At 34.9% G+C, this 26,330-nt stretch overlaps 2 protein-coding genes across 2 annotated transcripts in view; both read right to left on the reverse strand.

Moving 5' to 3' along the window:
• LOC149574732 (uncharacterized) overlaps window positions 1-26,330 on the reverse strand; it is a 169,433-nt gene that overhangs the window by 126,722 nt on the left and 16,381 nt on the right. The gene's annotated exons all lie outside the window — the stretch shown is intronic.
• On the reverse strand, window positions 4,476-5,691 carry LOC149574733 (uncharacterized). The gene is made up of 4 exons (XM_089815960.1): window positions 5,595-5,691; window positions 5,322-5,482; window positions 5,057-5,218; window positions 4,476-4,976 (listed from the first exon to the last, which is right to left on the reverse strand). Exons 1-4 carry the CDS (start codon window positions 5,689-5,691, stop codon window positions 4,476-4,478), a joined length of 921 nt encoding a protein of 306 aa, XP_089672086.1.

Raw genomic sequence — 26,330 nt, forward strand, 5'->3', positions numbered from 1 at the left:
AGGGCAGGAGGAAAGTGTTGTGTAGGAACGAAGATTTTCCTTTGGAAGAGCTTACATATACTGCAAATGGTGAGAAATCTTTTCTTCCCTCTGGTCACGGACATAGGTCTCATTGTGTTTGTTTTCTCTGAGCAAGCTGAAACATTAGGAAGTTTAAGCCCAAACAGGACTAGAGTTGATGCATTAAGAAATTACCAGGCAGACAAAAGCAACGGTGTTCAAGAGACTGAGCAGACTCCGGCCTATCAATCAATCACACTAGTAAATTTTCCAGGCAAGTGCCTTACTCCCTTTTCTGAAAGAGAATCATGCCTCTATTCTCAACGATAATTTCACTAAATTGACTCCAGTGTGAATTCATGGAAAGTTTTCTTATATTTATTATTGTCTTGGCCGGATGGTCAAACCTGTTTAAAAGATGTGTGTTCAGAATTTATTTGAATGAAAGAAATACTAGAAACCCACGTAGTAGCATAAGTAGAGCCAGTTATCTCTGACAATCGCTAGATAGCTAGATAGGAAATCTGTGAGATCATTGCTGTCTGCAGATGCCAGAACGTCTACCTTGAGAATTAATATTCTGAAGTTTTCTTTTGTCCACAATTATATTACCCGAAATTCATCATCAAGTCTTGTTTCAGGCAATAGTTCTGATATACATTGGAAAACGTGAAACTAGCTCTTGCTTTAAGGGTAAACCTTGAGAGATCATCCTTATGGTTCCAGTCTAGCTTATCAGTTGGAAAAAAAAAAGATACAAGGAATAAAAACCGTCTACATACAAGTATATAATAGTTAAGGACATCCTTGACAAACATAATTGTGATGATAACATTGACTCAACCTATATATTGCTGCTCTCAGATTTAACTCTGTGAAACAATGTCATTTTGCCAATCTTTTAACTTTTCCCGTCAAAAAAGAAAGGGTTCCTTCCACTGCTGTAGATCAACAGCTCGACTGTATGACAGAACAGCTTACGGTTGGCATGGGACTGGTGTTATTGAAACATCCCCTCTCAACCTCTTTTCATAATTTTATATACCACACATTTACATTGGAATGCATAACAGTTAAGTCTTGCTTTGCCGTCTAAGTAAATTTCCTACTGCTATTCATGAGATTGGGGAAAATTAAACTGCTTCCATTGGATTCATTTAATCACTATGTCATTAGTGTAATTACAGAACCCTGATAATAAAGTCTTGAATTCAATACCTTAGAACTAACAAAGAGACCGATTTTACCAGTTTGCTAATAACAGCTTTCAGTGTGTTCCAAACTTGTAACTTTATTCAAGATTCAGAGATAAACCAGCTGAACTTAAAATAACTAAAGGAGTAGGTGAACAACAGTTTCAGACTTGATCCCTCGAGATAATTACATAAGACAGAAATCATTAATTATGGTCAAACGGGAAGGGTGAGATGTTGACTTCCACTTAATGAAATCCTTGGCCAAGGTACATATTAATGGCAGTCAGAATGAGGATACCGCATACAACTAGCATCAGGTGTCGTTCCAGATAGCAGTCAGCTATAGGGTTACAACCAACTAAGTTGTAGGTATCCCTACACCTGAGCCTAGGGACCTGACATCACCATCTACCATCCCTCACAGAGGGCTGGAAGTGCTTCAGGTCATGAAGTAGGCAAGGAGGACGATCCATGGTTAGCTGGATATACGCACCAGTTCGAGACATGGACATGGGCTACAAGACAAACTTCATATGCAGGACCCTCATAATAGGCAGCTACCAAACCCATCTAATCATTGTGAGTATTTAATTCAGTTCTTGCTTCTAAAATTTATAATCTAAGCGCATAAGTAGATTGAACTTTGAAAAGTTGTCTTTCAACTCTTTAATTAAAGTTGATCTAGTTATTTTCTTTGTCTAATTAAATGTTTTTTTTTCTCCTACCGGAATTGTACTAGAGGAGAATCTGTGATTCTACTTACTTTGAGAACTTCATTTTACTTTGATTTTTAAAAAACTTAAACAAGTAAATGTAGGAAACCAGTATAACTTTGTTTGTTGAAATTTCAGTTGTTAAAATGCTCCTGTACTGCTATTATAAACAAACTTCACACACACACAGAAACCAAAGAGTTCTTGTTGTCAACTAGGACAATATCCACAAAAACGTTTCATTATCATAGGTAATGTTCTCTCACCTTACTCAAAGTCCCTTCCTGAAATATTCAAAGAATAGAATAGAATAGAATAGAAAGCTTTTAACATCACGAAGCCAAAAGCAGCCTATGGGACAAAGTGTAAAATATTGGTAAAGTTCAATCATTGATCTTTTATGCTGTGGTCCTTCATTAAAAATCATTGTTCAAATCATAGATTTAAAACTTGGCAAGTTACTCAAGTCCTTTCCTCAAATATTCAAAAGTAGTATAGAATGTTTTTAAAACCCATACAGCCAAAGGCAGCCTATGAGACAAACTGTAAAATATTGGTGACGGACAATCATTGATCCTTTTTAAGTTTTGATTTCTCGTTCTGAATCATCGTTCAAAAAATAGATTTGAAACTCAATTACTCGCAGGCTGAAACATTTCAGCAAGTATTCCTCAAGTTTCTCACAAACCTGTGGAGAAAACTCACCCACTGACTCAAAACAATATTCACTGCTTATAGTTAAAAAGCGACAAATCATGCCACGTCCCTCATTTTTCTGCTGTTTGTTCTTGTGATGTGCCCCTGTGATTGCCATTTGATCATTTTCTAGTTGCCTTTACTGGTCTTTGATGGATATGACACATTGGATGACATGATTTAAAAGGTGTTTTTTTCTAATTTTATATTTTGACTTTTTTATTCATTTTAATATTGCTCAAGGGTTTCAATCTTCTAGAAAGTGACTTTTTTTTTTCCATCCAAAGCTAATTTTTTGAATGTCATGTCCCCTTTTCAAATAATTAAAAAAAAAAAAATCTTTGCTAAGGCAGGCAGGCCCAAGAAAGTGAAGTTTCGGAAAAAGGGGGTTAATCTTTGGAAACCGTTGGACTAATAAATGAAAATTATTATTAAAATATGTTTCATTAACCTCTCTTGGACGTGAGTTACGGTTATGCCCTCTTTTAAGGGGTTTTGGAGGCATTTTGGGCTCATTCCAGAACTTGATTTTGCTCATTTCTTTGTTATTCTTCAGAGGCTGCCAAACCTGTGGAGAAAGAGACCCAAGAACGGGAGTTTGCAGGTTTCCAGGGAGACCCAAGAACGGGAGTTTGCAAGTTTCCAGGAAGGCTAAGGACAGGAGTTTGAAGCTATTCCATGTGCATGCTCATACAGAGTTTGCCTTTGTGCTGAATAGTGCAGATTTGTGAATTTTTTGGGTTGTTTTTTGGTATGAGTTTGGTGTTTTCAGTAGAGTATTTCATATCAGTTTGGGTTGCTGCTGTATTTCAGACTTTAAGATGTTAAAATAGAGCTGAATATATGTATTGGGACGTGATTAAACTTCTGAGATAGTTTATTAGTGTTTTGTGGTGTTTCTGGGCATTTTTGTGTTAATTTCGGGAGCCCGATGAGCATAGTTTTTGTCGTACATTTGTGAGCTGTTGTGTAAAGGCTATACAGATCTGGAAATGTCATTTTGTAGGCTGTTATGCTGCTGAAATTTCTGTAAAAATGTCCATTTTCAGATCTATTAATAATAGGTGAAGCTGTGAAGCTTTTGGCACCATTTCTGGCATACCCGATTTGGGGTTTCTTGAGAAATTTGGAGGATCTTTGTGATATTAGTTGTTTGATCTTAAAGATCTGATTAAAAGTTGGAAATATCATACAAAATCAGAAAAGGGACATTTCATTAAAAAGATTGAGTTGGTTGCTTTTTTCCCTTTTTGTCAAGGTTTCCAAATTGGCATCAATATCAAAAACGCATTCTCAACAGTCATGAGTCTGATTTCCAATGTGAGTCTGATTTCTTTTGCTTCCTTCCTTGATGCTGCTCCAAATAGGATTGGGTCATCTGCATAATACTGATGCGAAACTGCCTCAACCCCAAGGGTAACTTCAATTCCAGTCCACCGTTTGGCTTCTCTCCTTTAGAATGCATCTCCCTAAAGCCTCAGCCATAATTATGAAGAGATACGGTGAAAGTGGGTCTCCTTGCCTTATGCGCCTAGAGGTGGGAAAAAATCCCTGTGCCAAACCCATTTACCAAGATGGAGGATTTAGGATGGTTAATACAACCTTTTATCCAGTTCAACCATTCATTACTAAATCCAAACTTATTCAGAACCTCGAGCAGGAATTTTCTACGTACTAAGTCCTATGCTTTCAGTATTTCCAATTTGATAATTCTTAGTTTCCTCACATAGCGTATGGCTTCATGAGCAACTATTATTCCTTCCACTATGGATTTACCTAGGGCAAAACCGCTCTGCTCCTCTGAAATCAACTTATCCAAAGACTTTTGAGTCTGTTTGCAGCTATCTTAGCAATTATTTTAGAGTGTTGCCTAGTGTACAGGACAAAAATCCTTCATACTTACAGCTGCCTGTAATATGATTTCTTTCCTTCTTGATTCTTCCACCGCCCTCAATAAGTCCTCCTTTATTATCTGCCAATACACTTGAAAGAAACAAGTCGGAAATCCATCAGGCCCTGGGACCTTATCAACCCCAAGTTGGAAAGTTGCCTTCTTTAATTCGTCCATTCCAATTAATTTGAGGAGCTCTTTATTCTCAACCTCTAATATTACTGCCGGAATACTATCCAGAATGCCAGCCCTATCTACCTCTTGACACTGATTTTCCTGATTCAAAAGTGATTGAAAATACCTCACTGCCTCTTGACTAATTTCTTCCCCTGTTTGTGCTCTAGTACCATCCTCCCTGATCAGCTCTCTGATTCTGTTTCTACTTCTACTTGCAGCTGATGTATTATGAAGAAAATTTGTATTTTTATCCCCTTCATTAAGCCAAACTTCTTTAGATTTTGCCTCCAGTAGCATTCTTCCCTGGCCATTATTTCCACTTGTTCAGATTTGAGGCTTTTTTCTTTTATATATTCTGCCTCTCCCATACCATTTTTAGTAACCATCTCATTTTGTTCTCTTAGTTCCTGTTCTATGTGAGTGCTTTCTTCAAATATGTTCTCGAACAGACTCTTGTTCCACTCCTTCAGTTTTTCCTTAACAGACGTCATTTTCTTGCTAAACACAAACATCTTGGACTCATTCAATCTGATCTCCTTCCACCACTGTTGCAGCAGCACGTAAAGGCTAGGATCATGTCACCACATCTTTTCAAATCCGAATGGTGCTCCTTTGTAGCTGTCCCTTGCTATTTGTAGCTTCCATCACCTCTGATTCCTCAATCCAATTTCCATCCAGGAAATATCTGTCTAAATTTTCTGCTATCTGTGGGAATCCTTGTCTCTTATTCGTCCATGTGAACATTTTGTTACGAGCATCAATCTCCCTATGTCCATTCACACTACAAACTCCTGAATATCCTGCTGTACCTACTAAAGGTGTTCAATCCCCCTGTTTTCTCTGAATTATTTAATGTCATATTAAAGTCACTTCCAATTATCACTTTGTCTCTTCTGAACCTCCACATAACTTGTGAAATACTGTCCCGAGTTTCCCTTTTAGCCACTGTTGGTTTCGGTCCAGAAACATTTATACCTTTCCATGCTTTATTGTTGTGATAATCTCGACAGTTAACCATCTTCCAGTTAAAAAATTTAATCTCAACAGTTAACCATCTTCCAGTTAAAAAAATTATCTGGAAGTGCACAATTTACTTTTAGAGGATTACAGACTAATCATATTCCTCCTGAAGCACCCCTAGACTCCACAAAAAGACCCTCCCACTGATTCCAATAGATTCTTGCCTCTAGCTCCTCTTTACTCCATTCAGTTTCCTGAATTAAAATCAGATCAGCTTTACTTGTTTCAAATTGATGCCTAAAGTGGAGCCATTTACTAGGGGCATTTAAACCCCTAGCATTCCAGCTAATTATCTTCATGGCCCTACTGAGGGAATAGTTCCCGCCTGATTCTCAAAATGGTCTAGCTGAGTTTAGTCTGACATTTGGCATTTCCTGCTATAGCTAGCTTAACTTTGTCCCATCTGCTTCGCTTTCCTGATCTTGGGAGTTTTTATATCTGATTGTATTTGCTCAATCCCTCTTTCTTCCATAATCCCTGCTTGGTAATCTTTATAACTCCATCCGTATCTGATTCCAAAGACCCAATCTCCTCTACTTCTATGTTCTCAAAATCTTCTTCTACTCTCAGAGTCACTTATGGACTTCGTCATTTCCTTTTTATCTACTATTTCATCTGGGGCACACAGATTTTCCCCGTTCAACGCTTCTAGCTGATCCACATTATATCCCATATTCTCTATCAGAGGTTCTTTTTCCTTCTGTTCCGCTTTACTATCTGAGTGATTCTGCTCACAATTGATCAGGTTAAATGGATTTTCTTGGCTGCCATTACAATTTTTTGGCCAAAGGGACTCTATCATTTCCAATTCCATCTCAGTTAGCTGATTCCAATTGTTCCTGCTGGCCTCTTCTGCACTCACTTTCATCCTGTAGTATTCATTGAGACCCTTTAACATTACAGCCTCTACACAATTCTCTCTACCATGCAGCTGTGATTTACAGTTGACACATTGCTTCAGAAGATCCTCTTTAAAAACCTTCATCTTATGCTTCCCTACTTTTGAAATCAGTTCCATTTCCTGTGGGAATTTTTCTTTGTTTGAAATTTCAACACATACCCTGAAGTAAGACCCCATTGTAGTGTCCTAAATATCATCCAGATACTGCAGTTTGCCTAACCTTCTCCCGATATCTTTAATCATCTCTTCCTCCCAGTACTCTGTTGGTAGATTGTATAAGCGGAACCAAGAGGAGCTATCTTCTATTTTACAAGCCCACGGATCAAAATTAGGCCTCCAATCGATGATATGCATTTGCGTTCCTTTCATAAAGAAAGGTCCCAGCCCTTCAACCTTCTTTTAGTGAGTAGCCATGGTGGAGATGCATTTTTCTTTGGGAGGAATATGAGGTGGCAGCCCTTATTCCACCCTCTGCAAGTAGACATGGTGGAAATGTATTCTTCTCTAGGAGAAGTCTGAGGTGAAATCCCTTGTTCCACCCACTACGAGCAGGTATGGTAGATCCATCCTCTATGAGTAGGCATGGTAGATCCATCCTCTATGAGTAGGCATGGTGGAAGTGATGTGTGTGACTACATGACTTTAATCTTATGCATTTATGGGTCACCCTCTAGAAGTAGCTATGGTGAATAGTGTTAGCATGAGAAAGTCTATGATAAGAATTTGTTATTGACGTTTTTTGGTTACAGCTATGTGTGACTACCATAATAAAGATCTCTCTCTTGCTAAGAGGGAGTGTTGAAGATTATAACTGTGATAGAAATCATTACCTCTAATATCACTAGAGAAGAGATTTATGATGATATTTCCATCATATTTATTTGTATCTTTCTTATAACCAAGTGAGCACGATGTGGCATTGAAGGTGTGTTATGTGTCTCACCCTATATATCTGATATTTTATCATATGAAGAGACATGTGACATGCAAAGAGGAATGTGTTTGGAAATATGAAGAGACTGTCATTTTGAAAATGAAGAGACTTTCGGTTATGCTATGAAAAGTCTCTCAATTCAATATATATATATATATATATGATTGCTTTGTGTGGCAAGTTTTATTTTCAGTTTGAAAGCATTGTACTCGGACCTTTGTTATTTAATAACAGATATTTTTTGGTGTGGCTGGCTTTTTCCCCTCAAGTTGGAGAGTTTTCCCAAGATAAATTGTTTTGTCTTATTGTTCTTCATTTTCTCTGTCATCGTTATCTTTATTTATGAGCAAAACATTGAACACATTTGATGAAAAAAACCACTTAGATTATCTTTACATTGCTGAATTTTTCCATCTTCAAAATAGATTTTAGGCACTAGATCTTGCAACAACATACCTTTTTTTTTCTTGTTAATTAATACCACTTCCTCTGCCATACTATCACTAGAGAAGAAATTTATGATGATATTTCCATCATATTTTATTTGTATCTTTCTTATAAACAAGTGAGCACGATGTGGCATTAAAGGTGTGCTATGTGTCTCACCCTATATATCTGACATTTTATCATATGAAGAGACATGTGACATGCAAAGAGGCATGCGTTTGAAAATATGAAGAGACTCGCATTTTCAAAATGAAGAGACTTTCAGTTATGATATGAAGAGTCTCTGAATTCTATATATATATATATATATATATATATGATTGCTTTGTGTGGCAAGTTTTATTTTCAGTTGAAAAGCATTGTACTCGGACCTTTGTTATTTTATAAAAGATTTTTTGGGTGTGGCTGGCTTTTTCCCCTTAAGTTGGAGGGTTTTCCCGAAATAAATTGTTTTGTCTTATTGTTCTTCATTTTGTTTCTTGTTGTTATCTTTATTTACGAGCAAAACATTCAACACATTTGATGAAAAAAAAACCACTTAGATTATCTTTACATTGCTGAATTTTGCAATCATCCAAATAGATTTTAGTCACTAGATCTTGCAACAACATGCCTTTTTTTCTTGTTGCTTAATACCCCTTCCTCTGCCATACTCACTTCTTCCTCTGTGCCTTCGACTCCTTGTTTTTTCCTTTCTTCAACTAACTTTCCAATAACTAACTTTCAGCTCGCATATTTTTTTCTTATTGCCTTCGATTTCCACATTTTGGGGATGTCTGCTTGAGGGATCTTTGTTTACCTAAATCATTCGTGCTTGCCTTTGGTGAAGTCCTTATTTACCCAATCTCCCCTTTTTCTTGATGAACATTTGTTAAAACATGTAGCTTTAGTTAAGACAAATCTCTGATCATATGAGAACATATATATATATATGATTTGAATATTGATATGTATATATGCACAAATATAATCTACATTATTCATGATGATCAATGTATATAGAACCGACTGTGCATATATATTTTGTTCATATCTGAGATTGATCTCAGTAATGATCGCATTCCATTATGATCATTATCAATTTGCATCGGGCTTTGTTAAGTCTTTGAAACAATTAGATTCGTTAAAACTAAACATCGAGTGTGATCAAACCACTGATCACGTATATCAGTGAATGGTCATGTCTCCATTTGCAAACATGCATGCCCATTAACCCATAAACCCAACCACCCTTGTATATATGTTGTTACCGCCCGATATTGCAAGCATCGAAATCAATTAATGTAAGCAAATCGGAGGTAATACAGATATTGAAGGTTGAAGAAACTTCTATCGATATCTTTGCATTATCATTACATATATTGTGCAGCATATCAGGTCCTTCATTAGCAAAGATTGAACCTGAAATAAAAACCATACATTTATCAGTACTCTCATAGAAATCTATATTATACATTACATGGTATTAGAGCAAGGCTCAGGAGAGATCACATTAAGTTTATAAGGATCAGATTTCACTTTAAATTTACAATCCATTCTCTCTACAAAGATGACAACATATTGAGATTTGAGCATCACCTTGCAAGTGCTAATAACTTTGAATCTTGGAAACTTCAAATAATGATGTTCTTAAAAGAAAACAAATTGGAATCTTTTGTAAGAGAGGATAAAGAGGAACATAAAGATGATCCTAAGAGATCATAATGGATCGAAAAAATGAAAAGGCCATGAAGATAATTGTAGATGTTGTTCAAGACCACATAGTACCTATTGTGGCAAAACATACAACAGCATATCATATGTTTCGAGCTCTTGAAAATGCATTCATAATCAATAATACAGGCAAAAAACTTTCTCTTAAAAGGCAAATGAACAACGTTAGCATGAATAAGGAGAGACTATAAATGTTTTCTTCATGAGAATCACAGATTTGAAAGATCAATTATTTGCACTTGGTTATGAGATTGACAATCAGGAATTATCCTTAATAGCATTAGGAGGACTTTCAAACTCCTGAGAATCTTTTGTACAAGGTATATGTGCTAGGTCTAAAATCCCAAAACTAGATCGTTTAAGATCAGATTGTCTTCAAGAAGAATTGAGATTAATGATTAAGGGAAAACAGAAAATCTTAGATGAAGACATTCAAGTTCTTAAATCAAACTCTCAAAACAATCACTGAGAACTCCTTCGGGAAAAACATTAAAGTTCTAACAACAAATAATGGGAAAGAGTACACTTCTAAAAATTTTAAAGAGTTCTCCAATCTTGCTAGGATTAAGAGGGAGTTCATAGTCCCCTACAATCCTCAAGCAAATGGAGTTGCTGAAAGGAAGAACAGAACTATTGTAGAAGCTGCTAGAGCTATGCTTTTTGATCAAAACTTGAGTATGTCTTTCTGGGCTGAAGCATCTAACACAGCAGTCTATATTCAAAATAGATGTCCTCACTCATATTTGGACAATAAGGCCCCTAAAGAAGCATTTTCTGGAAAGAAACCTGACATCGGTCACTTAAGGATATTTGGATGTCCTGTGTATGTTCAGATATCTGAGGAGATATCCACATATTTTATCTTTGAATTATAGTTACCATTATGTATTTTATTGTATGTACAAGTTAGAAGTGGTCAATTTTTATTTTTTTATCTATTAATGTTAGACTATGTTGTAATCAAGTTTATAATTTAAAGATCAATTATATTTGATTTGTTAAGAAAATAAACGGAATATATTTATTAATGAGTCAGATTGAATTAACCATGAGATACATTGTTATGATTACTAGTTAATCATTCTGATTAGTAACAACTAGACAATTAATGTATGTATAGATACACATACACACACACATGTAATTAACAATTGTCTAATAATTAAAAATCATAAATAATGAAACAATATGTGTTAATAAATAGACATGTCCAATGAAAGGACATGTCTCCCTTGTTTCATCTACAATATAAATACAAAAGAAATCATTGCCTTTGGAACACACAGAAATCACAAGTAGTGGTATTACATTTGCAGCGATGATACCTTGACATGGTATCAAAGCAAGTCGTGAGGTTTGAGTAATATTTTGCAAATGTTTATATTACATCTATTATGTGAGTTTGAAGTAATTTGGATGGAGCAATATTAACTAGACAGTATGGCTATTGTTCGACATATGAGATTTTATATGTCAAAGAGTCAATATGGTGAGTATCATATTAAGCCCAATATTGAAGGTTTATCGATCTAAGTTTCGAGGAAAATATTATGTGTTGGGGATGGTAATCTATTATATTAAGAGTATCAGATTGACATTGCAACAAATATTATGTTTGACACAGAAATAAGGAAGGGAATTGAGTGGAATTGAAGAGGAGAAATTAAAAAATGAAACATAGCAATGAAATCAAAGGAAAAGCAGGTTTTGGAAGAAAAAGTTTGAAAATCGCAAAAGCATTAAAAATGCATTTGCAAACACAAATTGGGCTAGTGACAACCATCACATGAAAAATGAACTTGTGTTTGCAAACACAAATTCAAAATGAATTTCAAGAAGGGGCTTAGAATGACTAATTACAGGGTTGCATTGCTCGTTAAAAGATCTGCTTTTGCTGATAAATTCATAGTTGTACACAAAAGTCAGCCAATGGCAATACCCTTGGATGATGAAACGCCTCAACATTGCCTCACTAATTCAGATTTATGGAATATCCCTTCTTCTTCTTTATCATCCAAACACCATTGCATCGGTTCACATGTTGAACTCGTTGAAACAAAAAATGCTACAGCTGTCAAAAATGTTCAACAATTGGGCCTGCCTGGTTTTGATGTCTCGTCTTCTGCACAACAGAGGTACTAGTCCATATTTGGGAGGGATTAAAAAGCATATGATTCTAGAATGGAACGAAGAGATAAAGTGACCGCAAGATAAATTATCCAACCAATAGCTTGTGACTAAGGGAATGTTATAAATACAATATATAATAATTCATATTGACGGTAGCAGAATTACAATGGGGGAGAAATGAGTATATAACACGTACAGTGAACATCATGGAGAAATGGGGAGAAATATGGAAGAAAGAAATAAGATATATGTATGTAACCAAACAAAAATAAAGGCTAAAATACTAAGAATATAATGATACGAACTTCCTTGTCAATGTGCGACATAGATTGAACACTATGGAGAAAGCAATAGTGTAATTTGGTTCTAGAGGATGTTGCAACCAGTGGACTCGTATAAGCAAACAATGATGAAAGAATGAGGGCAACGAAATATCTTTCAGATATGGTAGTCATTATTTCTCCTACAAGTTTTTGTAAGACTATTGTGGTTCTTTTTATCCCACAATATTGGAGGGATGTTGAGCTCACACAAAAACCATTTTGAAGCCAAGCTACAGATATTGAGCTCAGACCTCCTAGCAACACAATACAATACTTTGAGTTGTCAATCTCAAACCTTAGCACAATGAGTTGTAGTGCAACACGATGCTAGAGGAGAATTTTAATCTCACTAATAAAGTAGTTATCTTCTATGCCACCAAAAGAGTTGAAGCCACCACTTCGGACCTCATGTTGCAAAGTCTTTTTCACGGTGGATCCATATTCAATATTTGAGAGAGAACATTGATTGTATTTAAAGGGCCACATCTTGTATTGTCACATTACGGTAGAGATCACAATCCAAATTATTTGTACCTCAAATGGGACTTTTGAGTGATAAGAGATGACTTTGTGTTGGAGTTTGGAAGAAATCGAGCACCGTGGATACTTTCCACATTAAGGTATACTAGAAGCATGAAGGGCGATATGAATCTGCAAGGGGTAGATCTAAGTTGAGACCATAATAATCCTAAGGACAGTCTATTTATAACTGTTCACCATGCATGTATTATGAGAAGGACATCATATCGAAGAAAGAAGTTTGCCATATTTGATATGATCCAAAATTGTTCAACAATACAAGAGTGGGAATTTCATATTGTGGGGGGCATAACTACTTATGTTCCATTCCCATTGTTTGACAAATGCTTATATGGAGGCATCTTCTGATTTAATGCATATGGATCTTCATTGGAGCAACTTGTATGAAGGATGTTGATGTACATATAAGTGCTTATTATCCTCAAGTATTACATTCATCTACTCACTGTAGTTTCTCTCTTATTTGTATTTCTATACGTACTATAAGAGTCATTTGCCTTGATATATTCCTTTGTCTGCAGGGATGTTCTTGCAAGAATAGAAAAATGGTACATTAGGCATGCTACCAAATATTGTGCACGACTCAATCTTATGGCAGTAGCCCCAAAGAAGTTTTGATCCAGGATTCATTAGTTGTGTGATGATCATGCTAGCTAAATTGAGGCTCTTGAAGCGAATACCTTTGATGATTGAGATCTTGAGTATCCTTCTATACCAAGAGGGAGCCTGACATTTCATTAGAGACAACCTTGGACAAAGAGGTATACTTTCATGACAAAGGGAGCAAATAGAGGATATGTTTAAGCTAACTTTTGGGGATCTTGATCATATCAAGATGAATTCTCCAATAATCAATTAACAATAGCAATCAGAGGACTATGATTCATGAGATGAAGTTCCATATGTGAAGACTAAAAGGCCTTAATGCAAAAGCCCAAAATATATAAGGATACTTGGAATGCTATTCATTCAAAGTACATCAGCGAAGATCTAACAACCAATATTTTCTTCAAGCCTTCTGCCAAAGTGAAGTTTGAAATAGCATCAGTGATTCCCTGAGATGTGCTATAACACATCCTTCTCTATGAGAGAATTGTTTGAGGTGAAAACTTTTGTTCCACCCTCTACAAATATTCATGGTGGATGTCATGTGAGTTACTACATGACTTTGTAGAAACATCATGGAAGGTGACAATCTTTCATTGATGTTTGTTTATTATTACTATAGTAAGGTGATGATCTTATACAATAGTCTAACGTTCTATAACAATGGATGTCATATGGTTGATATCTATGTAGATCATGATAGATTATATCTTGTAGCTCAATATCAACTGAGAGATAGATGTTGTCGCTTAGATATCTATAAGTTGTATTGTATAGATATATCATGGTGGATTTGATTTCCCGGACAAGCCATGATTTTAACGTTCCTATGGTAAGTTTCATAGAGTGATATGTGCGCATCATGGGACTTGATGCCACAGTTGAATATAATATTGTTGAACAATTTATAATTTTGCATTGTTGAACAATTTTCCTATAGTAATGTTTCCCAGTGCACATAACAAGAAAACATGAGTATGATGAATATCATATGGTTAATATTCTTTGTTGAATGATATTTATGATGATTGAAAGATACAATCTAATTTGGTGGGTATATGTCGATATCCCTATACACGCCATTTCTAAGAATATCATATTGATATGACATCTCTGTGTATTACTTGAGGTAAAAGCGTGTTGATTTTATAACAATCCTCCCTAGCTAACAGGGAGTGTTAATGTTTTAGCTTCAATCGGATTGATTAAACCATGAGGTACATTGTTATAATTACTAGTTAATCATTCTAATTAGTAATCATTAGACAATTAATGTATACATACATTATGTACATATGTATATATGTATATATGTATATATGTGTGTGTGCATATATATATATAATAAAAATATATAACTAACAATTGTCTAATAATTACAAATCAAAAAAAAAAATAGCTTGTGTTACTGACTAGACATGTCTCATGAGGGGATGTGTCTCTCTCTGTTTCATCCACAATATAAATACTAGAGAGATCATTGCCCTTGGAAAAAATATAAATCACATGCAGTGCTATCACATTTGCAGCGATAATACCTTAACAATATCAGTACATTGTTACACAAATGTCTATTTATTCAAATTATGGGAATAAGTAAACAAGGAAATATTTGTAATTTTGTATTCTATTGTAACACTTACAAACTCCATGTCATAAAGTTTTACATTCCCATTTTGACGATGTAGAGGAGACCACAGTATTAAGGTTATCTTTATTTATTGTGGTAGATCTTGTTGAGTATTTGAGATCTCTATTCTAAAGTTAGGTGAAGTTGATTCATGAATAGTGAACTAATGATTCATCAACAAAAATTAAATAAGTCCGTTGTAATCAATAGTCAACAAAATGTAGTTTTGATCAAAGTCTAATAGTAGTCTTCTCATGATTAAACCCTAGAGTATCCTCCTTGGAATACTATAATCTTCTCTTCTTTTTCATGACACATTGCAAGGATGACCACCCTATGTCTAATATTATATCCTTACCCAAGTTTAACATCTTATTTTGATGAATGACAATATTGCATGTATGTTATTCCACTTGGTGAGGTTGACCAATGTTATTACTACATACTCAAGTATAAAAAAATTGTTGTGTTTTGCTTGGTCAAAAGTGGGCATGATAATTAGTATCAGAGACAAGTTTCGATCCTAGGACTTGTGGATTATATATAATTGAACTCTATAAGTTCATAGATTTGATGATCAATGAAATATAGAAATCTCTAATTCACATTCTTTGACCATTTATATTTTATTTATGTTACATTTAATTTAAATTATATTTTTATTTTTATTTTTACTTTCTATTTAAAATTTGTATTATTATTTAATATTAAATCCTATTTTAGAAACAAGCCATTATATTGGACATTCCTGCCTCTTGTCGGCTAAGTAATGAATTGATTACCCCAAGAAATGGATCTTGTCCTACTTGGATGTTCTTGCCTCTTGTGGGCTATGTGATGAATTAATTACCCAACAGATGGATTTGGTCCTAGTTGGACATTCTTGTCTCTCGTGGGCTATGTGATGAATTGATTACCCAAGAGATAGATCCATGTTAGACTTGGCTTGTGACTGGCATTGATTAACATTGATGTCAAAACATCCATACCGGCACCCTAACGGTATTGGTTGTTTGGTGACAAGTTCCAGAATTGTTGGTATTATGTGTTAAGTTGGTAACAACAGTCTAGTAAAAGTCTTGGGTATATACAAGAATGTCCCAAAATTCAAATATCTTTGTTATTGGTTTTTGTTGTGTGTGTGTACTCAGCTCCACTGATACACTCGTTGTTGTTAGTGATTGTTGCAACTACAATATGTTCACTCAAATATCCTTTTCATAACTGGAAACTTATGCAGATTATCAGTTTTTGTCTTGGTGCTTTGGCCACAGCAAGCAGCGATCCCTGACTTCATCAATTGTATTGAAGTCTCTTGGATCTCCAACTTTTGGTCTTCATTGTGGCGCTTCAACAGTGTCAATGGTTGTGATAAACAATGTATATCTCATGTGTGACCCATATTCATAATGTAACTAGTGTGGTACCATATTTCTCATATTTAAGTTTGATGCTTAGAATAGAAATCATCAATGACTGAAAAGATACAGTCAGTAATCTGGAATATACAGTCACTTAGAAAAAACCAGTCAATCATTGAGAACTGAGGAGAAGATTTATTGAACATAAAATTAAGAAATTTTTATTAATTGTGAGACTATCCAGTAATCGTATGACCCAAGACATATTAGTATTACAAGACGCGTGAAGACTTCATGGCATATAGTCGAAAAGGTCCAGCAACTCGTTTCTTCTATCACCCACAACATGAAAGAAGGCAAGCCACATATATATGCATGGAGTTGAAGCTACTACTTAAGTCAAAATCAAACAATCACTAAAGATTCTAAACATAAATAAGGAATTACAAATAAGTAAATGACAAATATAACTTAATTCTATGTCTAATCAGAGATCAATGAACAAGACTTACGAAAGGGAATTTCCGAATGGTAATTTATACCAATTTCATTTGAAGCAAATATTCCCATATAGAGAAATAATCCACCGCTAAGAGGGAAGTTCAAAATTTCATATAGATTACAGTGAGGAATATTGATAAAATATTAAAAAAGTAAAAAGCATTAAATGCTCATTTCTACTCAACACCCTTTCGGAATTCGCTTAAGAGGAGGAGCAACCCTTTGAATTTGAGATGATAAGTCCCAAGTCAGTATATTAGACATGCGTATATATAGTTAGAAAATCTAATAAGGCTAATACGAGTATCCCCTCATATTGGATAAGTTAAATCGAGCATATCAAATAGATATTGGCTTATTGGGAACATATTGCCATCTCACAAGAAGATTAGATAAGTATTCTAGATGAAAAGATCATTCACGCCAATCATAGAGTTACATCAAGAATAGTAAAATAATACCTTCACATTACAATGACAAAGTTTAAATACAACAAACCATATTTATACAAAGACCCCATCAAAGATCACATATTGATCAGAATTTTCATAGAAGTGGTATCATAAATCCAAATCACACAAATTTAAGTGACTAGTCCCCTAATCTTAGGAGATTGCAAGTGGGGACATTACAGTGGTATATATTAAAATAATCATAATAAACTTATTAAAACAGAATAAAGGAACCCTAATATAAATGGCTTTCCTATGGAGTCTACAATTAAGGGAGAATCGCAAGGGCATCCTATCACAAAAATTGTTAGGGGAGAAATGCTAAGAAAGCACCCTACTAGTTGTGATAAAGGGAGAATGGCTAGGGCACCCTACTATAGTCCTAGTTAAGGGAAATATGGTAAGGGATATTGCAAATACCTTTCCTATGCAATCTATAATTAAAGGAGAATTGTAAGGGCACACTATCACAAAAATAGTTAGAGGAGAAATGCTAAGAAAGCATCCTACTAATTTGTCATAAAGGGAGAACGGCTAGGACACCCTATTGTAGTACTAGTTAAGGAAAGACAACTTAACGTACTCTAATGCAAGAAGCTTTCCTACGGAGTCTACAAAAGGGAGTACCACTAGAACAACTTAGTAGTGCTAACTACGAGACAGATGCTCAGGTAACCTTTTAGATAAGATATGAAACAAAAATAGAAACAAGCATCCCACTAAGTAGACCACCTCATGTGGATGCCTAGCACCTACCACCTGGGCCAAAGGGACCAAAGTTCCGCTCTTGAGCTTAGTATGGGATTGACTTGGACTAACTTATCATGAATCTATTTTCTTTCCTTAAAGATTATATGTGTAAGTATTGATGTTCATATTGTGGTTGCAAGGTTCATAATCAAAAGTATAACGAAGATTAGGATAAGTATATAATGTCTACTTTGTGCCTGCTTCATGTCTTCGTGCATTAAAGTGTTTGCTTCATGTCTACTTCGTGTCTTCATGCATTTATGTGTCTTCCTCATGTATGCTCGTGATTGCAAGAACTCGTGTATTTATTTTGTGCACATTTCATGTCTTCATGCATCAAGGTATGTACGCCATGCATGCTTTATGGATTCTTGCATCCTAATCTACACCTTGTATATTAAATGGTCATTGCTTGAGGACAAGCAATTTGAGGAAGGGTGGATTGTCATGACTGCTAATTATGATAACATAGATAAATAGATAAATAAAAGAAAAATACATAATGATTATTTTAATAAATATACAAATAGATCATATATTATTACATATTAAATTATTGGAGTAGATAACTGTATATAAATTGTCTTATAAGTTCATTATGTAAATAAATATAATTAAACTAATATATTTCATGATATAACAATCGTTAAAAAATAAATACTAATATATTACTAAGATAATAGATAATAAGGTCAAACAAATAATAAACTAAAATATAAAATAGTAATACATAAGATATAATAAAAATCAAAGACCATTATTATTGAATGTGATATAATATTAATTCTTAATAAAGGAACAATTTATTTATAAATAAATATAGTAAATAGAAACAAATAATATTTATTGCCAAAAATATTTATTAAATCATGAAGAGTCATGACAGATGGGTGAAAACATGTAAGTGTTGGGAGGAAATGGGAGGAGGAATACACCAAGGATTACATTAGAATGAGGGGAAATTCAATCAAAAGATCTAGTTAATAATAGACTCCTATTAATCTAGATGAGTGGTCATGGTAGAATAAATATTCAAATACAAAAATAAATGGATATTGTCAAGGGACATTATAGAATAACTAATTCACCCTCTCTCAATTATTTGGCATGTTCAACAATTGGTATTAGAGCTTGGTCCCTTGGTAACAAAGCCTAACCAATGAGGGAGATCTTGGAAGGTTGAACATATGGTTGGAGAATATTATTCGGATGAAGATTAGAAAGCTGTGATGAGCAACATAAAAAGTACCAAATCAAATAATGGGGAACTCAAGGAAAATTTGAGAGATGTTAACAAATATATTACAAAGCTCAAAGATCAAATCAGAAAATTCATGATAAGACATAAGGAAGTGAATCAAAATCTGAAGGAATCTAAAGAAAGAATTACAGAACTACAACAAGAACTACAGAAACTGAAACATCGAGAAGACATTGATGTGGATCTGGAACCACAACCTGGCATTTCAAAGGAGATTGAAGACAATAAAGAAAGTCATGAGTAATCTATTGATGGAAAGACTAAGGTAAGGAATAACCTAAATGATGACCGATTAGCTTGTTATAATTTGGATGTGGCTATGGAGGAATGGAAACAAGTTGAAGATGGTTTCAAGATGATGATCAAAAAGGCTTTTGAACAAAATGAAAGATTGGAAAGTGAATTGGAAAACTAAAGTCTAGGGTATGTAAGAATTGTGCTATCTTGGATCGGTTACTCTTACGACAAAAGGATGACAAGGGAAAAGTGTGCTCAGAGCATATCGGTGAATGCTTAAATAAGAGCAGAAAAGGGAAAGCAAAGGTAACAGACAATAATAAAAATGGTGAAACATCAAGCTAGATCCAAAAACAAGACACATCATGCAAGAAATCTCTAGTAAGACAACCTAATACTTACAACTATTTTAGTTTCAATGGTTGTCACAACTGCAAGAATTATGGTCATAAGGCAATTGATTATAAGATAGAAAATTTCAGAAGATTGCAAAAATCAAAGTGAGAATCGTCAGGAAGAAAAGGCAATGGTTAATATCTTTCATGGAACTTGTTATGCAAGCAAATAATTTTGGGCATAAGGTGTGATATCCTAATCGAAATAAGATTTTATAATAAAAATAACCAAATAATATGATGCAAGGGCATCCTGGGTGTAAGTGCAATCTTGCATCACCCAAAAATATTTTTGTTTTGTATTTTTAGTAAGGGTTATTTTAATGCAGAGTAGTTATTTTTGGAAGCAAACTATTTTCCGTAAGTTGGTCACTCAAGCTCAGAATGTTTTGATTTCATCCATGGAGATTCATTTTATTAGATATATCAGTCTGCCAGTAAAGTTTAATTGCAATAACTACTGTATTTGTGGAGCTATTGACAAACTTTGGTATTGGCAATGGGGTATAAAAACTTTGAACTCAATTTTGAAGGCTTTAGAGACTTTGATAAGTGGTCGAACTTCGATTGGCTGGAGTTTGCACAAATTAAGCGTTCTAGATCAGGTTATGTCGTTTAATAGCCAACCAGAGCAATGATTCATGAGTTATGGTCTCCAGAAGTTGTGTTACCTAAGCCAAAGAAAATGAAATTCCTTCGAAATTTCTTTTTGAATTCTGAAAGTTATTTGGGACCTACTCTAACGTTAAAAAATATGAAAAATAATAATAATTTAGGGTTGTTCGTGTTGGTTTTCTCGGATTGTTGCAAATGTATTTGCACTGTCATATTTTGGTATATGTGTTCCAAATGGTAGCAACCTCTAATTTATAATGAGCAAAGGCTATGAAAGTAAATGTCCCTTCATGGGACATGTCTATTCGATAATTAGCTATTAATATAATTTTTAAAAATATATCTCACATAAAACATATTATTAGATTAGTGTATGTGTGTGTGTATATATATATATCTGCACTTTAGTATCATAGTTTATCCAATTGAAGCTACCAAACATCAACACTCCCTCTCTTAGTTAGGAAGGATAAACACAAAACAAATATTACACCTTTGGTAATATTAGGAATGGTAAATTTTAAGGATATCTTTGATCAAAAGATATTCACCATTTTGATATCTGAGTATTGACCTCCGCAATATCAACATATGATATTCACCAAATACTCGTAGTAACATTTTGATATCATGAGTATTGGCCTCTGGAATATCAACATATGATGTTCACCAAATACTTTGAGTAATGCCCTGCAGAACATCAACATATGTTATTCACCAATTAATCAATAAAGTCTGATATCACATTTGCTATCATGAGTATTGGCCTCCATAATATCAACATATGATATTCACCAAATACTCTTTGAGTAATGGTCTCTAGAATGTCGAGATACAAGATATTCACCAAGTACTATGAGTAATGGCCTCCTGACATCAAGTCGCATGATATTCACCAAGTACTTTGTGTAATGGCCTTCAAAACATCAATTTGCATAACATTCACCTTGTATTTAAAATGTTTACAAGGTATATGCACATGCATTCTTACAATGCATACCATATAAACATCGACCATGCAAATTATAATCTATCATGATCTACATAGACATCGTAAGATATCCATCATAATAGAAAATTAAGTTATTGTAAGATCGTCACCTTTCAATAACTTTTACAAATACAAATGATAATCATTTGGAAGTCGTCACTTCCTCATGATGTATATAGGGGATAGACCCATTAACGTCATACAGCCATAGACAAGGACTTTTGAACTCCCTCTAAAAATCAATCATCTGAGCTCCTCTACCAAAGTTGCCTTTTAAGAAATGTCAAACTCCCTCTGAGTCTGATATCAATCTCCCTTTTCCTGCAAGAACATTATTGGAGGAAAAGATCAAGGCAAATAGCTCTTATAGTACGTGCTGAATATAGAAGTAAGAGAGAGACTAATATAATACTCAATATAAGGTCTTTCCAAAAAAAAGTCAATAATTATAAACTAACTACATTCCTCCTTATCTTGCTTTAAGAATGATCCCCATTATTCCTATGTAATAAGTATCTAATTTAATATATACATTGAACATATATGCATATATTCCATTACATTTTCATATACTTATGTTTTCATATTTAAATATCTATCTAATATATTAACATATTAATGATACAAGAAACTTGAAATATATATGATGATAATATCAAAAGTATTTAAATAGCACAGTTCATTATATTTAAATAGCATATTAAACATCGTACCTAGCTTTCTAGAATCAGGTACCACTTCTTAAGGGGTCTCTTCCTCCTATGTAATTTAGGCATTGACAAATGACTTCATATGATGGTCTCTCTAATCCTTCCACAAAAATGTCTAATGTCCTAAACACGTGGCAAGTTATTAAATCTTGGCATATCAATGACCTTACTCCACATGATGGCTCTCATTGGCTTGAGAAGTGGGTCCCACTCGCAACTATGGCATTTGTAGTTGCTCACCCTTTTTTGTCCTCATATGCCCACTGTAGCCACCATTAATACTCTGCTATTAGTATGCCAATACATGTATAGAGACAACATCATTATGGTCGCAAATCCATAGAGAATGAAGTTTGATCCACGTAGACTTCCAAACGATGACTATCGTTATTATAAGAGGCATGCCACCTTGGTATAGCATTATATCTTCGGGCTTTGTTCTTTACATCTTCCCTTGCAATTGGATGAGGATAATCATCCCATGCGTTTTGCCCATTTTTCTTTTCTTTTCAAGTGTTATCTGTTTTGTCGTCGATGAAGCTTGGCTCCACGTTCTACCATTTTGGATACACTATCTCCCACGTATACCTACCATATGAATCGGTCGGGACTTGAGGTATTCCCTTAATATGTCCCTTACGATCTAGTTGAAGCCCTATTTGATTGCATACCACATTGACTCCCAAGCGGCTAGGACAATTTCTAACACGTTGTGCTAACATTGTCCACTTTGGGAGATTTGACTTATGATCAAAAGTATCCTCAACAATTGCAAGAATATGATTGTAAATTCACAGCAACTATCCACTTAGACGATCAACGTTCCAAACTAGGATATGTTCCATACACAATGTCTTGATCTTAGATTGATTCCTAATTGAGGAATTCATCAAACCATACCATCATTGGCTGAGAAATAGAAAATGAAGCCTTCTATGTATTCCTAGTTCGATACTTTTCTCCCGGTAATATCTGACAATATGTATTGTTTGTTGCTCAAAGCATGCAACGCTACTTAAAGTGAATTATTCAAGGATGATTGGAGCCCATTGACGCAGTGCAAGGCAGAAGAATCCCCAAAGGAGATGTCCTAGCCCCCAGCAAACAACCACACAGTGGAATATACACAATAACACAGAGATTTAGATCCACACAATGTCAATTCTCGTAATAAGATTTTCATCCAACATGGCCAACTATAAGGCCTTCCGGGTTACGGCCAAATATATCAACAATCAAAATAAAAGTTCAACAAGATCTCGCAAGATCCAAACCACTAGCTAGCCCACATCCACAACCTAGTAGAGAACTCCAAGAAGAGTCTGAAGTCATGCTCGCAAGCCACCAAGCAGCCTTCTTGTTTCCCAAGCCACACTTAGCGACTAGCTCTGCTATACTTCGCTCCTCTCACCTACTCCTCCATGTTGAATGACAATAATGCTCTAGACTCCACAAGACCCTCTACTTATACTAAACCAAGCCATAAGTCGACCTAGCATAATAGACATTAAATAAACACTCAAATTAAATATACCCTCAAGCCATAAGTTTGCTTGGCTACAAACATTAAATACATAACATAAATTAAATACTTAGGATAGGCCCCAAGTTTTCAATGCATAACTAACTCATAAGACTACATAAGAATACGCACGCTTAGACATAGGTCCACGTGCCATCCAACAATCCAAATCCAAGAGCACACATACCAACTCCCATGGATCAAAGCTCATGAATACAATCTCCAAAGCTCTGCCAGTAAATAGGAACACATTACCAGCAACCACTACAATGGCTCCAACTCCAAGACGATGACTCCAAACATCACATGCACTTAAGGAAAGGTTCCCCAATATGCCTCGAATAGATCCCCAACCACGCAAATCATAACTCCATAAACTCAAGCACAAAGCCCCTACATACAAGATTGTTGACTTCCCTAGGATGCTCCTGCATCACCCATCCACCCTTATTCACTACTCGACGCTCTTAATTTCAACCTCTCAAAATATCCTTGATGACTGAATAGCCTAACTAGTTCTCATACAGAAATGTTGAGTTAACAACTTTGCATGTGTGGGTTTGATGTTTCTTGTTTCTTCTCTTTGTTTCTATTTTATATTGATTGTGATTCTCCCCCTTTGCATTCATTAGCATATTTCCAAATCCTATTTTTAACTTTCATTTGCAGTTTGGCTCTCATACCATGTTAGTTTTCATGAATCATTGCAAATATAATAGCACTGCCATGTTTTGGTATATATGTTCCAAATGGCAGCAATCTCTAATTTATAATGAGCAAAGACTATGAAGAGGCACGTCCTTGCATGGGACATATCTATTCGATAATTAGATATTAATATAATAACAAATAATATGTCACATAATAATATATTATTTAATAAATATATAGATTATATTATATCTCACACACACACACCCACACACACATATATATATCTGCACTTTAGTCTCATAGTTTATCCAACTAAAGCTGCCAATCATCAATAGGTCGGCCTTAGGATCTATAGCTAAATTTCTAGAACCTTCTTGGGTGGTGGAAAATTGCCTATACAAAGAAGGCTTGTAGGGTTGTCTACGACAATTCTAGAATGTTGGTGGTGGTTCTAGATTACAAAATATTGTAAGATAATTGCCTATATGGCTTTGCATGTATTATTTTTTAAATTTGTAATTTCATACTTTTGAAGATATTAAGAAGTCAATTTTCAGTTCTCGCAAATTGTTGTTGTTTCTCTATTTTTGTTATGTGTTTGTGTTATTAAGGGGAGCACCCTTCATCAAGTGGTATTATAGCAGTTCGTGAGTGTGCAGATAGATCGTTGACTGTGAAGTAGTTTGCACCAGGATCATTGTGGTGGGTTTGGGCGAAAAGCGCAAAAATACCTCCATGAAGGGATCGTGGTGTGATACCTAACGGTTTTAGAGCCCTACAGAGACAAGTGCAAGCATCGCAAGAGAAGATTCGTAGAGGAGGATAAATTCAAAGAAGAAGAGCAAGTTGAACAAGGAGCAAAAGTTGCTAGGGATCTTGAGGAGAATAAGTTTTTCACGATCATTTCCTAGAAATAGACCTCAGATTGAAGTTCCCACATTTTTGGGAATCTTAACCCAGAGGAATCGATTGACCGGATCAATGAATTAAAAGAATATTTTGAGTATGACGATATTGAAGATCCTAATAGGATCAAGTTTTTGAAGGCCAAACTGAAGGGTCATGCAAAAATTTGGTGACAGGAGATTCAATTGAAGCAAAATAGAAGAAGAAAGAAGAAAATCGAAAGATGGGATTGGATGGTGGATAAATTGAAGCGACAATTCATTCTCGTCAATTATGAGTTTCATTTGCTAAAGAAAAAGCAAGGGTTGGAAAATATGTTCAAAAGTATACAAAAGAGTTCTATCGAGTCTCAATCAGAACATGCCATGCCGAAGCTGATAAGGAGAAAGTTGTTTGTTACCTCAAAGGGTTGAAGCCAAGTATCTAGGAGAAGTTGAGTCTAGTTAGAATGACCAGTATTGAAGAGGCACACCAGTTTGCCTTAAGGGTAGAAGAAAAACTAAATAAAAAGTTTATAAGTAAGCAAAGTGGAAGAGGTCTCGGTGGAAGATCTAGTGGACAATTTTATGGAGGCCAAAATGAAGATCATAAAAAGAATGATTAGACAAGCAACAGTTAGAATCAAAGGGGGAACAATATCAATCGTTTTTGTGATCAAAATAAAAGGGATTAGAGAGGAAGAGGAAGAGGGAAAAAACCTGAGAAAGGAGATTTTCGTGGAACTTGTTTCCCTTGTGGTGAAGAAGGTTAGAGCATATGAACATCCTCAACACCAAGGATAGATAGAAGACTAGAAAGCAATGCACGAGTTGCACATGTTGATGAAAATGTCAAGTCATCAAATTTTGAAGATGGTGAAAGAGAAGAAATCCTAGTTAACAAAAGAATCTTGCTGAGAGATGAGAAAGGACCCGAACAAAGGAGCTTATTTTGTACTAGGTGCAAGCGTGAGGATAAGTGTTTTGATGTGATTATCGATAGTTGGAGCACAAACAATTTTGTGCCAAAGAAAATGGTCACAAAGTTTAAGCTCAAGAAAGAGACACCCATGTCTATAC

Source organism: Cupressus sempervirens, chromosome 2 (assembly GCF_028749045.1).
Source record: "Cupressus sempervirens isolate cs-2001-9-10 chromosome 2, ASM2874904v1, whole genome shotgun sequence".
Classification (NCBI taxonomy): domain Eukaryota; kingdom Viridiplantae; phylum Streptophyta; class Pinopsida; order Cupressales; family Cupressaceae; genus Cupressus; species Cupressus sempervirens.